Consider the following 16,952-nt stretch of genomic DNA (forward strand, 5'->3'; position numbering starts at 1 on the left):
ATCTGTGTGTGAGAGAAAGAGGGTTTTCCATCAGAGTAAACCTATTACACACACGGAAAGGTCTCAGCACTTTGGAAAAAAATGGCTTTAACCATTGCAGTATGAAGAGATACAGGACCTAGGAATGATCACGGAAATGGTTTAGCTCCACAAACAGAGCACAAGAGTGCTGCCTAGAGATTTCCAAAATAAAGGAGATGAGATATTGAAGAAAGGAGATGAGTTAATTACCATATAACATATATATTTGGGCTGTAATCATGCACGGAAACAGAGAGGCAGCTTAGGAGAAAAAACTTCTAAAGATAAACTTCTAAAAACTTCTCGTTTGTCATTTGCAAACTCCAGGAAATCTAACCAGAAATGAAATTTAAGAGGATTGCTTAAAACTTCCTGTTGTACTGGCATTACACACAGGTAATTGCTATGAAGGAAACCACGAGCAATATATGCTACTTATTGATGCACAAGTATTGACAGACATTTTCATGGCCTGTCTTATAGGAATGGCATTTCTAAAAACTTAGAGGCATTCTTCCTGTCTCACCTGGTAAAAGCTAGCAAAAATGTTCATAGAGAATGCTAAGCCCCCAATACACACCTGCTCATTTTGGGAACGGAGAAATAGGCTCATTTTGTGAAGAGATAAACAGGCTTGGTTTAGAATGCACAAATATTAGTGCTTGTAAGTGCAAGATCACAAAGCTCGATGGCATGTATATCAAGAGATAAAGTGTTTACCAGTAAAATTCGTGGCATCACAAAAGTATCCTACAACAGCTGTGTTCTCAGATTCAAAAACCTAAAATATTATTAGGCAAGTTAGACCAGCAACTCTTGGCAATAGCATAATCCCTAACAAAGTTACACTGGTAATAGAATTAGTTACAACACATGACAAATGGTTTTAAAAACAGATTTCTCTGTTAATTTTTAGATTCTTTTCATAACTATTGCCTGCTTGTTTATGCTTTATGCAGCAATATCACACATCTGTCTGAACTAGCCTATTTGGCAAATTAGGAAAAAATTAATTTTACTGTAAATGTTTAATTATAAATGTGCTTTTTCTGATGCAGCAGATGCCACTAAGGGCTAAATCCTGAATCTAAGGCCTAAATCCTGAACCCAGCACATCGGTATTCTAGATTCCAAAACAACAAAACAGACTCCAAGACTACATTTAGTGGTGTCAGGCAAATTCAGATGATTCCTTACTTTATTCTCAGTTTATGTCCCACAGCTAAGGATATTCTAATCAAATTAGAGAAAAATACTGATTTTTCTTTGCAAAATTTTTGACTTGTGAAAATAAATATATGTCCTACCATTTGGTTTCACAGGTGGTGACCATTCCACAGACAGTTCTGTAGAGCTGATGGTTTTTATAACCGGTGGGAGTAGCCCTTCTGGAGGAGCTTGTGCAGTAATTACTGTCACTGGCTGGCCCTTTAAGCAACCTCCAGAAGTACAAGCTTGCACAGAAAAAACATACTTGGTAAATGGCATGAGATTCCAAATAATTGCTGAAGTTTTTAAGCCTTCATACTGGCCACAAGGCTGAAGATCAACCAAGCCAGTACACATCAAAATGTATTTCTCTATGGGCCCAGAGTCATTTGATGGGGCTGTCCAGTAAAGCAAAACAGAGTGGTGACTAACAGGAAAGACTGGAGTTAAGTTCAAGTTTCCTGTAGGTGTCCCAGACTTTGTTCTGTATGTCACTGAGGCACTTCTAGTAGAACCGTGAATGTTGCTGGTTTGGATGTAGTAGGAATAGAAGGTATATGGAGATAAGGTGCTATCAATGAAGGTCTGAATACCTAAAACAAACAGGTGAGAAGAAAATTTTATCAGTCTAACACATTTTTAAAAAATCTTATTTTGTATACTTAAGGTCCTTCCAACAAGCTCAATATGTAAGATATTTATGCACGTTTGCACACTCTTCTTGAGATCATCATGATCATCGTAACTTCTCAGTTTTTATTTTTTTTTTTTAAATCTCCCAATGTACATTGCCAACACCAGAGAAACAGATTTTCCACTGAATTCCTCCTAGTTCCTGCTTTCATCATGAACAAGATTAGTACAATTATCTTATTATTCATCCTTTGCTTGGAAATAATGATTTCAAATGTAAATCAGCATCAGTATTAGTGGAGCTGATATAGAAAAAAAATCCATGAAATTTTACACCTCTTTTTTCATTTATTTCATAGAATAAGACCACATATTTGACCTTTCTATGCTTTCATGTCCTCACTTCTAAAACAGTGCTTAATAGTTCATTTGTAAAGCACTTGATCTTGGATGAAGAATGAAACAGAAGTGCAAATACTTATTAAAAAGGTCTGAAGCCTGTATTTACCTTCCTCACCTCTCACTTTCCATTATGTTAGATAGCTTTTTAGCAGCCATGACCACGAATACCTCTCAGGTATATCCTAGAAGCAGCTAGGCATCTTAGCCTATGACCAGCCATGGCACAATATGAATTTATATACAACTGATGTCATACATAGTTTTGGTTTAAGAAACAGTGAACAGTATATTATATGCTACAGCATGGATACTCTGAAAACTTCTTCAAAGCAAAAGGAGAGGCCAGATCTCAGTCCTCTCCGTACATCTGCACAAGCAAGACAGCCCTAAGTACAACATAAAGACCACCACAGAATAATCTGTATTGCTAGATATTCAGTCTTTGGCATTGTAGTACAAAAGCAGCAGCAGCCCCAGTAATTGCTTAAAGCACATTAACTACACACATGATCACAAACTTGTCAATGGAGTTCAGCAGTAAAGGGACTGGGTACTCTCATCTTCTACTCTTTTAAACCCTAGTACTTTAGGCAAGGTTCCAAAATGGCTCTGCCAGCAGCAGTAGTGGCTTTTGCAATATCTGTGTGCATTACAAGACACTGGATTGAATTCAGCAAGTTTTTTCAATGCTGATGAACAATTGATAACTAGGTGGTAAGTTTTATTTTGATAGGAATATAGGCTAGATAAAAATAAACAAATTAAAAAATAAAAATAAAAAAATAAAAAATAAAAATAAAGCTAGAACCTGTGTGATTTGGAGTTAGAATCTTAAGTACCCTTTTCCCCCCACATTTTAGAGCAAGTATTTCATTTTAGCCTTAAGACAGACTGGTATCTACTGAGGTTTCTGAGAGCAGTTAGCAAAACAGTGTTTTAATTAGGCATTTTACAATAGTATCAGCCAGATCTCCAGTACAGTTTAGAGGATTATTCTTATTTTTTCCTTGGAAAGTTCAGTGTTTCTATAAAACTCTCATTTAGTTATAAAGTAACATTCATTATCCTGTTGCATTCACAGGATATATCATAAACATTCTAAATTCCATGATATACTGAGAAAAAAAGTAATAAACTAATTTTTCTTAAAATAAAACAAAGTTCTGATAGCATTAACAAAGTATTTTTGGCATTCAAAGGCCAGCAGATGATTTCACATCATTAATTAGAAATTAATTAAATTTTTAGAATTTAATTTTTAGAAAGTAATTAGATTCTTTGCCAGAAAATGTCAAAAATGCCTTTTTAAACCAAATCTGTTTTCAGAAATTGAAAGTTTTATTAAGTAGAAACATTTTATTAAGTAGAAACAGTTTCATTATCCAGATAATGATATTCAGATTTTTTCACTCTATAAAGTACGTAAGTGGAGTCATGAAATAACATCCTTAATAATGCACTCTGAGTTTATTACATTACAGAGCACAAATTTAAGACAAGAAAATATATAATAGTGTCACTTTTGAAATAACAACATTTTTTTACTAAATTTAGACTTTTAAAGCAAATAAGGGATTGGCATATTTTCTATTTGTTTTACTTTTTATTTTCTTTTTTTTCTATTATTATAATTTTTCTTTTTCTCCTCTCAGTCAGTTAATCCCATGCATGGATTGCATACCTTCCTTCACAGTACATACTGCAGAGTATCCCATTCAAGCATAAGCCAATTGATTACATGCAGTAATCAATTGTAACAAAGCAGAATGCACCAGAACATTAAAAAAAAAAAAAAAATAGATAAACCTTATGAACCTTATTTCACTGTATAAGTCTTTCTCCCACACATACTGCAGGGTACATACCAACAATTAGAAAGTCTTAACTTCTGAAAAATACTGAAGCTCTTTTGGTATGAATATGCAGCAAAGAAGCTGCTAGAAGGGAAATCTAAGTTTAGGGGTATTAAACCATACCTATCCTTTTAAAAAACACTTGTGTAGAGTATATATGTAAAATCAGAATCCAAATCTTCTTTTCTTTGATAAGAGGATCAATATTAGCACAAAACAGCCTTTCCATCTAGGACAGAGTGCAAAATCCTTGAGGACTGCCTTCTGAGGATCCCTTTGCAAGCCTCAACATCAAGAAAGTGGTGCTGCAAAAGGCAAACCAGGAACTACACTGATAGCTTAACAAAAGGTGCTAAAAGTTAGACCATAAAAAGCTTTCCTAATCTGTTAACAGTTTAAAACCAGGAGGATTTAAAAAAAAAAAAAAAAAAAAAAAAGTTTAAGCACTTTATGGTCTATTCCATTCACCCCAATTCTTTATCCAGGATTTTAGCAGTGCCTCTCTTAGATTTTATAGCCTGTGTATTTTCACAGGGAATGCTTTTAGTAAGGTGTTTTAGATTCAAAAGTAAAAAATTATCAGCCATTTTGTATGATTCACTTTACTGATTTTTGTCCAGGGTGTTAATTTCTTTCAAGAAACATTAATAACACTAAAGGAAGTTAAAGTATTAAAAATCACAAAGGATGATAATGACAGGAGGCAGAAATAATTAAGAAAATTATACAAATATATACACATTTGCACATACACAAAAACTTTGATGTCATCTTATAAATACTTACTATAGGGGTAATAGTCTTCTACTGCATAAATTTCAGTCTCATCTCTATACAGTAGATATGTAAGCCGGTTAGAATTTGGAGAGTCTGGAGAATTCCATGAAAGACTGATAACAGAGGAATTGAGAACTTCTCCTGTAGGAGGTGGTTGCTGTAATGGAGCTAAAACACATATATTAAAAAAAAAAAAAAAAAAAAAAAAAAAAAAACAAAAAACAGAGTATTTAATAATGAATGTAATCAATAATTACACAAATAAATAAAAGCATAAAGAAAAAGGTATTTTTTCTTCAAAGAAAAGCTGTATGTAAACATACAATCACCCAGGCAAGACATTCATAAATGGAACTGATCCATCCAAACACTCTCCAAGAAAGCTTGTTATCCAAGTACATCAAACAAACGTACACATTAAAACAAATGACAAATTAATTCCTGCCCTTAATTCCTGCTCCCCAAAATTAAAGCAAATACACCACAATTTTCCAAAACCACTTTTTTCTGCCTTTTTTTCTTTTTCTTTTTTTTTTTTTTTAGCCAAATATATTTCAAGACTACTATAAAAAGGGAACATATTTATCTGGTCACATTACTGGAGTCTATAGTTCAATTATAATTTTTTTTTTTTTTCAGAGGATTCATTCAATTTTAGCATAGGCCTGGCATAAACTTCCTCTAATAGAACAGAAATGAAAAGTCTAACTAACTACACATTTTACTGAAGTGTTACAATATGCCTATCTAATTAACTGACATAAAACACAGGGGCAGATTGTGAAGGCAATTATTTTATTTAGGCAATTTACTTCTATTTGTTTCCAATGAAATTATAAATCAATGAGAGTGAGGCATCTTAACATTTTAAGAAATAGGCTTGAAATTCTTATTTACCAAAATATTACTCTGCTATCACCTCCATTAACTTCAGAAAAAATGTTACTTAATTGCACTACTATCTGTAAAGACATAAACAAGCCTGAAGTTCTCTGGCCAAAAGTCTCACACTATTAGAAAGCTGGTCAAAGTTTCTTCCATGTCCCTTCAAATTCAAATGTATGATCATGGTTCTTTATAAGATGTGGCTATCACTCAGAAAAAAATATATATATTCATAGACACCTATATATCCATACATTTATGTGCACATAAATACATTTATGTTATTTAACTCAGAGCATGAGTCCGTATCCTGCTATGAGATCCCCACTCGCTGTGTTATACGTGACAGCATTACTCTCGTACCTTCCCTATACTATGCATTAGTACTGAACAACTCTGGTCTCCTTTGGCAGCTAGTAATTGCTATAGGTTGACTCAAAGTCAGACTGTGCTATTTCCCTACCCTCTTTGCCAAGGGAGGGAAAAACAAGGGATCTACAGGACAACATTTTGCCCAGAATATTGGGGGGAAGTACAGAAATCAATACATGGAGCAAGCTACCATGTACTAGATACAAAACCATCCCTTTCTCCCTAGAAATAGAAACATTAGAAGCATATAGATTTTCATTATTTTTTTCTCCTTCTATTTATAAATGATTGTCATTCTCCTTTTATTTACAAATGATCATCATCTCTGTTGTGTGGATATTTGCTTAATGTACACAAATCACCAAAAGATAATTATCAAAATCTGTTCAGTCAAACTAACAGGAGAAAAGAAGCAAAGAGTGAAGTTACAAATGGGAAATGACACGAGGACCTCAATTCACACAAGTGATAGATGTAGAGAATTACGCCAACATCAGCGGGTGTCATTACATATGGGTTTTTAAACATATATATAAAATATGAGTTGAAGCTCTTTACTTAGAGTACGATAATGAAAAACCCTTTTCCTTCTGCAGTATCTCAGCCAAGAAATAGCAGAAAATATTTCTAGAATCCATTGCATTGAACAGGACACAACCTTCATCCCCAATTAGAAAGCATACGTTGTTTTGCTGCCAGTCTAAAGTTTTTGAGTTCAGCTGAGTTATGAAGTGAATATATGTTAAAGAGTCTACAGCAGTCAAGTTTAAGAATCCTAAATCCCTGACATTTTTGGAAGGTTTCCCTCCATATAATACATGCATAAAATACCAGAGCAATCAAACTTACTGGCATAACCTTTATTTTCCGGTGAGTAGTCTCTCACTATCACATATTGCTCCCATATTTGCTGTTTTACATTTTCGATGTGTAAGCAAAGTATTGTATTTCAGAATTGTTTATGGTGTGTCTAAGATATTGTTGAGCAGAAAAACTGAAAATAGGTCTCTACATTAAAAAATATTAGTTGCATAGTGATAGCAGCTTACATTTGCTATTAAAAGGAAAGACAAGTAAAGATGTGTATAAAAAAATACTGTATTGTTATGAAAATAATCACAAATATCAAAGCAAGTCAAAGTTCTTTATCCATGCAACAAGTATTTTGGTATGAATAATCAAAAGACAGCAATTGCTATATCACTTATGTCCAGAAGAGGACTCCGCATGTCATTTAGAATACTGACGATGTATTTTTTCTAACTAAAATCTGTGATATTATTTATCTATGTCATGTTATTATTAATCAATTTTATAGTTGAATTGCCATTGACCTTTATCCAATGTATATCCCAACATAAATAAGTAGGTTGGTTTATGTTTGTAAAGCACTTTGAAGATGAACAGCATCATAAAAGTGACATATATTATTATTATTATACATTCAGTTGAAACATCCTACATTTTTAAAAGAAACAACAACCAATCAACTATCTGTACAGTGAACAGACACTGTATGTTCTACAGAAGAGTAAAGGGAAGAACAATACAAAATTGTATCTTAAACAATTCCAAACTTTGAGAACAATCACCTCTGAAACATTACCGTTGTTCTATCCCATTTATAGTATTATGCATTCTGCTATATATATTAATCAGAATTCAAAGGGATTTACAATCCAAACAAGAATCAAAGGGTCCTTGTAAACAAATTCTTTGTGCATATACATCTCTACTTGCAAGTCCACAGTATGTGCATATCACAATGATATATCATGCCTAGATGCCTGTGCAAAATACAGAGATGTATTTTGTTGAAAGAGGATCCAGAAACACACTGCAGAGATTACTTGGGAATATCTAAACTTGTTGTTGCATTACACATGGCTACATGAGCTAACTCTCACTATACGTCTGGTCAGGCCATTATCAATTAGGTCTGCTAACAGAAATGACCAATTAGCATCTGCAGAGTACCTCATTAACTGGTTATGAGACTTTTAAGACTGGGCTGTTAACTGCATACGGCAGTAGAGCGTACCACAGAGACACAGCACAACTTTTTCACAATTAGCTCAGGTCCTATCCATAGAGTTTGGCACTCCATGGTATGATGCCCTCAAAGCTTTTTTCCAAACACAGAGTTGAAGACAACTTAAAATATGAATCTTCTTATTAAATACACCTTTCCTCTCCTTCTTTAAAATCCCTGCCAGTATAGAGACAGTGGACCAGTGAGCAAATCAGAACATTCAGTTTTGACCAGCTACGACAAAGTCTTGCCATCGCTTCACATCCAGACTTCCTGCAAAGGTGGAAGTGCAGGTGTTCCATTGCAACATGACTCAGTACAACTCAGGATGTGGCCATCAACACAGCATTAGCTCAGACTCGCACATCCCAGTTTATGATGCTCCACATCACATATTTTTCCAAACTGGCGGGACAACAACAACAACAAAAAACAACTCCATGAGGAGACAGGCATAGTAATGTTGCACTGAGGAGCAGATTTTGAATTAATCACAAATCTTGTGATTTTCTGACCAGAAGGCAAGACTTCTGCCTCCTGTCAATGGCAAGACAGGGGGCTAAGCTGTAAGCTGTAAAAGTACTATTCTATTAATGTGACTAAAAGGTGGACTATACTTTTGCCATTGCAAGGAAAGTGGTAGGAAGTGCAAGGGACTTATGGGCCATTACTTCTCAAGTGGGCTAGACTGGTAAGTGTAAGCTGTGTGTATAATACTAAGCAGTCTTTACATCACAACAGAAAACACTCCTAAGAACACCTAATCATGAAAAACAATAATGAAAAAATGATTGTTTTTCACAATCATGAAAAATACCTAAACTAAGGGCAAGAAATATACTATTTTAATAATATAAATAAACTATTTTAATGCTCACAAAATCGATAATGAAACATTAATTTGAAATACATGTTTTTTAAGACCTAACATCCACTTACTTTTACTGCAGCCAAATAGGTTGTGGACATCCAAATTACTAGCATCAGGAGCACAGTTGTCACATTTCAAGCCAGTTACAAACTGTTTACAAACACACTGTCCAGTAACAAGATGACAAGTTGCACTAATGGCTCCTGCAGGATGACAATTACAGTGCTGACATCTATAAACAAAAACAAATCAAGGAAGTGATCACAACACATTAGCACTTCAGTTAAGCACAGTAGGATTTTGTTTAAAAGATTCTTGTGTAACACAAAAATCATAAACAGTGAAATAGCCTGAAACACAGCAGAAAATTCATTAGCCTGATAAAAAAGTAACTTTAAAAAAGGTGCCCATTATAAAAATTAAAACCTCAATGCCAGAATAATGTTCTGATTTATACGAAAACTGCTCAAAATTAAAGATCTATTAAATACATTGATCCACACATCAAATGCATAATGATGTTTGGTAATAACCACATTATGTACTCAGTCTTGCAATGCTTACCCATGAACCTTTTTTTGCACAACTAGAGTTCAGGGTTACATGTGCTACCAGTTTCACAGGTTTCTGCACAAAATAGGCAACTTTCTAATTTAAAGTAAACTAGTCTTTTGTTGAAAATGAAAATTAGTTAATAATTTATTATAACAGAGGCAACTTGAAGTTGCAAAAATAAACCACTGCAGATAAAGCAGAAAGAATACGAAGACAAGAGTGGAGAAAAAAATATCAGATCAAAATAGTAAAAAATGCAAAGATAAGCAAAACTTATTATAACAGAAAGCACATTTCCTTTGCTGCCTGATAGACAAAATGGAATTAACTTAAAAGGATACTTACACTAGATGTTTAAATTAAGGTATTTGTTAAATTAAATATATATATATTATATATATATATAAGCATCAGTTCATAAAAATGCCACATTTCAATTCTGTAAATCTCTGTGGCATCAGTACAACACTTTCAGCACTAATTTATGCTTTGTTTTTTGCATGTGGAACGTCTCTCAATCAACTTGTTTTTCACTTGCTATATTATTTCCCCACTGACACTCATTTAAAGCAGGGATACCAATGACAGATTATGCAAATATTCAAAGACTTGCAAAATCTCAGAAGTTAAGCAAAGCATTTTTTTCTTTACTGCAACTACTTTTATAATATCCACAGACTACTATTATTTGTTGTAGCAGAAAAAGTCAACAATGGCAAATAAAACATTGAACTTTAGAGTATAATTTAAAAGAGTTTTGAAAAATCAAGAACTGGGAGAAATTTTGGACTGTACAGTGCAGCTAAAACATGCTAGAAAATCTGCACATCACTCCCCTTGTCCTAAGCTGCAAAATTGAGTCCCATTTTCAAGCCTAAACAATATTAGCCTAGAGGGATTCTTATATTACTCCAGGCACCAGGTCCTAAGATGATGAAACAGCAGAAAGACCTTGGAAGAATCTGAGGGAGAGGTAGCCCTGCCACTTCTCCTCTGCTCTGCTAGCTCTAAGACTAGATTAGAATTGTTTGTTTATTTTCTGCTTATCTCCCCTTGACCAATTTCACCAGATCTGAGGAAGTAGGTGGAGGTGCCTTTACACAATTTACTTCACTTTTTTTTTCCAGTTATCACTGTCACTTTGGCCTATCTCTTCCTATCTGTATGGAGGCAGAAATAAAAGTGAGTTCAGTTACCGTTTAGGTGTTGGCTTTTAACGACAAAGGAAAATGGAAGGGGTGGTGGAAACTGTTTTCACATTAGGACACGAAAATTCAGGTCAATAATCAGTGAAATAGACATTAAATGTGACAGATTTTTAAACAAGTTTAAGAAAACTCTTCACATATATTTTCTACCCATCACAGAGCTATCTGTATTAGAGTTCCTTTACTCCACAGCAGCTTGTGTTGTGTGATCTCCTGGGTAATCATTCAACACCCTTAAAAAGGCTGATAAAAGCTAAAGCTGCAAAATAAGCTGCAAATTTGTTTTATGGACTAATATCCCTTTGGGAATAAATAAAATACATTTTCTCTTGGAAACCACTGTACTGTAGTTTGTGCTCTTTTATAGTCAAGAGAAAAGGGCAATTTTTTCAAACTGTATTAAGTCTTTTCATCTGTAGACAGTGCATCCAAATCCCCCTTCAAATAGAGGTTTTGTTTAGACTATTTAAATGCCATAACTTAAAAAAATGGATTAGTTATAGAAAGAAAGAAGGCACAATTATTTGCTCAGCGATGAAATATTTTATTATTTCATAATTTGATTATATGATATTTATTGCATATAGTTGGGGAGTAACAAAATAGTCTCAGTATATAAACAGTATGAGACAAGCACAAGCTTTTCTTTCTACTCTCCTGTATATTGCTGCACAAATCAGGGCCCCCTGAGTATCCCAGTTTTCATTATCATTCACATGAGACAATCAAACTCGCATACACCTACATTCACAGTAATACTTTCCACTGCCTGATAGGGTGGGGCTGCTTCTTTTCACTTGAAATAGTTGTATTTTCTTCTAAAGTGTAGGCTCCCTTTCTCCACCTGTACTGAATTAGGGTCCTGATCCTGTAAACAGCAAGCACGTCATCATATCCAGTTCCATAGGGTTGCCCACATTTATTTTTAGGGTCAAGATGCCACATACATTGTTTTCTCTAACAGCAGAATGGTAGAACTGGCTTTGTTTTCATTCACAGTTCATGGTTAAGGAGTCATTCAATTAAAAAGAGAAAAATTAATTCTTTTAAACTTTTAATCATGTAAGGAATATTTTCAGCGTTCTTGTTAAATGCTACTTCATCAGGATACTCTGAGTCAAATATATTTGAGATTTATTAAATGAGAATTACATATAATCAAAGAAAACGGACTTTAAAACATGGATAGAGAAATGTCGGGCCAAGATGAATTGCAATATTGATTTTGTGAGGATAAATGGTTTTTGTAATATTAATATAGAGAAACCTTTATTACATTGACTCTCTAGGTGCAGTTAGAGCCTCTCCAGCAATCTGTTTAAAATCTTCATTTTTCATCCTTATGGGAAAACTTCACTTGCTAAATGGATTTCATAAACAGTAATCTGTCAAGATATATATATAGATAGATAAACAATTTGTGATGTTCATTGACCTGTTCATTATAGTAAACAATACAGAGATAAGTAATTTCAAATGCGTAACAATGCCCATAATCATTACAGATCTGTTCAGACCACTGCAAACACCCAGAATCTCTAATTCCCTGATTGCCAAGGAAATTTTCCTGCTTCATAAGCTGAAATGCATTAAAAAATATGGAGTTCCTGTTTTATCTTAAGAACATCACAGAGGAATGTATATGTGTGTTGATTTCTTCTAAGGCTCATAGAATTTTAAAGACTCACAGTTTCTGTGTATCACCACTTCTGCTTCTTTTCTGCTATTGTGCTAAGACAGATATGTCTTTGCCACTACAGATAACTCATACCCTTTTTATTCTGTTACTGTAGAATCCTTAAAAGACACTAAGAGCCAGGATGGTTTAAATTGCTTCGTAACTTCACAAAGAAAGAAAAAGCATATTGCTCTTTTTTAAGAAGATAATAACAGTTAAAGAAATGTATTAAGATAGACTAATAGAGACTCGGATTACCATTTTCAGTAGATAAATGTTTCTGCCTGAAGAATAGAGGTACACTGACCGAGTAGATGCTAACCAAAAGGAAGCCAAGTGTATGCAACACAAGTTAATCATGTTAATGTACTACTGGAACAGTCTTCAATACTGTCATGAGGATTAAGAAGTATTAAGGCATTAAAACAACTCTGATTCAAATTCCAGAACTGTAAAAACTTCTGTCTTTACAAGATGAGCTACACTGGATCTAGATATTTCTAGATTTTGAATTTCAGAATGCAACTCAAAATGCAAGTAATTGGGGGCCAATATCTAGTTCAGGAGAGCTATTTCTTCCTTTCTTCCACATTGAAACCTTTCGCTCACATACTAAAAATAAGAAATAAAATCTACTCCAAGTAACTAAAAAAAAAAAAAAAAAAAAAAAAAAAAAAAAAAAAGATCAGTAATAATAAGGAAAACATATTTAAAAGGGAAATTTAATATTGTACAGATTATATCCTTTACCATTAGAAATGGCAGGAAGTGAAAATAGGAAGTCCTTATTCTACAGATTACTTTATGGCCATTAGCGGAAGCCTCTGTGACCCACAACAGTAAAAAATAATTTTAAAAATCTCCTAATGAGTGACAGTAACATAAAAGTGAAAGTGAAAAATCTGCAGAATAATGTCAAGTATATGCCAGACAAGACTGATAATCACTGCCTAAAAGCATGTCTACCCACAGTAGCTGGGGGAAAGGAGCACAAGGGAAAGAACATGGTACATTTTAAGTCTTTTTTTTGTGGAATTTTGTTTTTTTAAGGGCAAACATGTTAAGCATAAGAAAACACATTACCACCATCAGTCTGCATAAAAATATGATAGCATTACAGTTGTGCAATCTTTCTGGACAATATTTAAAAGAAAATTGAGATTGTGGGGATTAAGCAAGAAAGACGACACTGGAAGAGAAAGATAGAGCAATAGTTGGAATTACAATGCACTACCTACAGATATATTTTACACCCCTTACATTCCAGAGAATATATCCATATAATTTCACTGTACGTAAAGGCCCCAGGTTACATTAGATAAACAATTCACCCTGTGGCACATAACTAAGTCCTGAAAAACACACACACCTTCAGAAAAACAGATTTTTAAGAGTAGAGGTGCTATATTTCTACTGCTGCTGAAAAATTTGTAAAGACAGGGATATCTGTAAATTTTTTACTTTATTTTTCCATGAAAATGTCTCCCTGGATTTTTTCATAAGCATTCTGCTTATTAGAATGGCAGATTACATTTCCTATATATAATCCAAAACCTGTATTTTAAGAGTAAATGATTAACACCATAGAAAATGACACATTACAGAGGACACCGCAGAATTGTAATGAAAAAATTACCAGTATCTAATACATTAGATAGTATTAGCTTTCATTTTGTTTCTACTGAAATCTGTGGCAAAACTTTTTACTTCACAAGCAAGCACAGAGTAAACGTATAAAGTACAACATGTAAATCTCAGAGAGTACATAAATTCAAAGAAGGCTTACTATAAGTAGAGCACCTTTTTATTGTCACTCAGAAAGAGGTACCATGAGAAAAATGTAAAGTATGATATAACTGAATTGTAAAAAAGAAAACACTCACCTCCCTGTGACAGAATCAAATCCAAAATAATGTTCTTTGCAATGTTCACATGTCTGTCCTGTTACAGAGGCATCTTGGCAAATACATTGGCCAGTTAGCGTATCACAAACCTGACTCACTGAACCGGCTACATGGCACAGGCATGGCAGACAGCCAGTGACACTGGATGGAGAAAAATAAAAACCTAAAAGAGAGAAAGCGATTTTGTATAAGCGACAATATAAGAACAGATGCAAAAAGTGAACCCAATAAGACTGATATTAACTTGCCTATAATCCAGGATGAAACAAAAGAATGAAAGATTAAGTAATACATATAACCCAAAACAAAACAGTATAGCCTTTTCAGCACAGAGCTTCTAAATGTTGTCATTGGCATTTTTAAAGATGATATTCATCCTGCAGTTGCCAATTCTGATTTTTTATTCTCTATCTTCAGACTTTGTTATAGACAGAGCAAATTCAAATGCAAAATAGGAGGAGTACATTAACATATCGATGGGGAAAGTAAAGACCCAAGGACATGAGAGGTGCTAACAAATGCAGTAGAAGCATAAAAAGTAATATGCAAGAACAGGCATTTGTGTATTCTGGTCTGTGATCTAATCCCTGACAATGGCCAGTATTAAACAGTTGCAAAATGCAAGAAATGCATTTGTTTTCTTAGGAAGGTCTCTTAATCTTTCTCAGCCAGTGGTTGGCTGAACCCTTGGAACATTAGGAAGATTCTTAAAAACGCCTATATTTAGTCAGTATTCCCAGGTCTATGTGATTTTTTTTCTTTTCTTTTTTTTTTTTTTTTTTTTTTTACTCCTATTAAACACATAGCTTGTATCCTACACACACAATAAATAAATAGATAAAAAACACCTTTCACAGTAAATAATAAACTATTGAAAAAAAGTTACTCATCTGCTATTAAAAAGCCTTCATTCTGAATGCCACCCTTCTGTTCCTGTATTATTTCAAATTATCAACTAGAGCATTCACCCTACTTTTCCCACAGTATATTTGGTACATTTAAGCTATACTATTTATTTTTCTTTCCCCTCACAATGAAACTTCATCCATGCAACTAACCCATTCCAGATAAATACAATTAGACAGACTGTATATACTTCTAAGCTGAGAATTGAAGAACGTAATTCATCATTCACAGCCTCACATGAAATTACAAGCAAGACATTTTGTACAATTCTGTGTGATAATGTACCACTAGTATAGTCTTTTTTTATGTGTATGACTTATGCAAATGATAATGGTGATGCAGTCTTAGTCTGGCACTTGTCAGCTGTGAGTACTGATCTTCAAACACTGAACCTAAGATAGGGCTGTTGTTAGGAGTTTCCGTCTCTGTCATCTGTTTACTATTAATTATTGCACAACTTGAACAGAAGAAAATCCATCTTTAGTCAAACAGGTAAGCAGTATTTGCACAGACTTGTCAGACAGCTTTCCTATCTACAGATGAAATTCAATCAGTTTCTTCTTAGTCATGTTCTCATTTACCAAACCTTTTTCACCGTCCAATAACTTTCTGATGTCCTGCTTTATAATAAAGGGCCCCAAATTGTATTGTAACATGTCATATTGCCCAAGGCCTTATTATTTATTTTCTCTTACATGAGATAGCTTCATATATACACCCCTAGGGTAGTATTCTCTGTCTTCATAGCAGTGTTGCACTGTGAGCTCATATCCAAATAGCAGAAGAACTAAACAAATTGAAAACATTAGAATTTTACTGCTCAAATCTTTGTTCGAGTTTAGCCTCTGGTCCTCAGTGAGATAAATCTCAAGTGGACACTGAAGTGATATCAGTCTCCAGTTAACATACATTCGCATCGTAAAAAAAACATGCTGTTGGTACTTTATTCCAGAGAGGCCCCAAACTGAGCCACCACAGAGACTGAATAGCTTGAAGTTATTAGTGAGGCAGCATGTATTATCTCATACTGCAGTTGTCTGCACCGTACAGTACCCATCCTGTGCATAAATAGAAGAGACCATTTCCCAGCAATGTCACTCTTGAGCACAATGAACTTCACTTGAAGAATGTAACTGGAAGATAGGAAACAAGTTTAAGCCTGGACTCCAGCAGAAGGTCAAAGCACTACTTCGGTACCCAGTTTACAGCTGTAGTAAATGATAATCATGCAGGCTACAATGGATCCTTGTCCACCAGAAGTTTTGCATAGAAGTGATGTGTAAGAAAATACCATAGTGGATAAATAAGCTGATCTCTAGTATAGAAATGAATTTCAGCTAAGCAGGACTGATCACTATAGCATATACTTTTGTCACAGCAGAAAAAATATTGTGAGTATAAAGAATCAATAGCCTCAAGTTAAACAGCCTGGTTCTAATGTCTATACCCTAATGTCATAACAGCCAAACCACTGTAGAGGAGTATAGAATTTGATACTTATTTTTTTTTTATGATAATCTTCTACAAGCACTCTAAAAATCTACATGAGTTTCTTGATATTCTTGAAATCTAAAAGTGGCAAGTAATAGTCAATTAATAAAAAAAGAAAGGTATGAAAAAGTGAGGTATGTGAAAACATGAGAATG

The 16,952-nt window shown here is 34.0% G+C and overlaps 1 protein-coding gene across 1 annotated transcript in view; it reads right to left on the reverse strand.

The window, feature by feature from the left end:
• Window positions 1–16,952, reverse strand: part of USH2A (usherin) — a 396,028-nt gene that overhangs the window by 303,945 nt on the left and 75,131 nt on the right. The window contains 4 exon segments of the mRNA XM_032183742.1: window positions 1,329–1,823; window positions 4,905–5,063; window positions 9,124–9,287; window positions 14,380–14,563. Coding sequence (XP_032039633.1) covers window positions 1,329–1,823; window positions 4,905–5,063; window positions 9,124–9,287; window positions 14,380–14,563 — 1,002 coding nt within the window.

The sequence above is a fragment of the Aythya fuligula genome, chromosome 3, assembly GCF_009819795.1.
Source record: "Aythya fuligula isolate bAytFul2 chromosome 3, bAytFul2.pri, whole genome shotgun sequence".
Taxonomy (NCBI): domain Eukaryota; kingdom Metazoa; phylum Chordata; class Aves; order Anseriformes; family Anatidae; genus Aythya; species Aythya fuligula.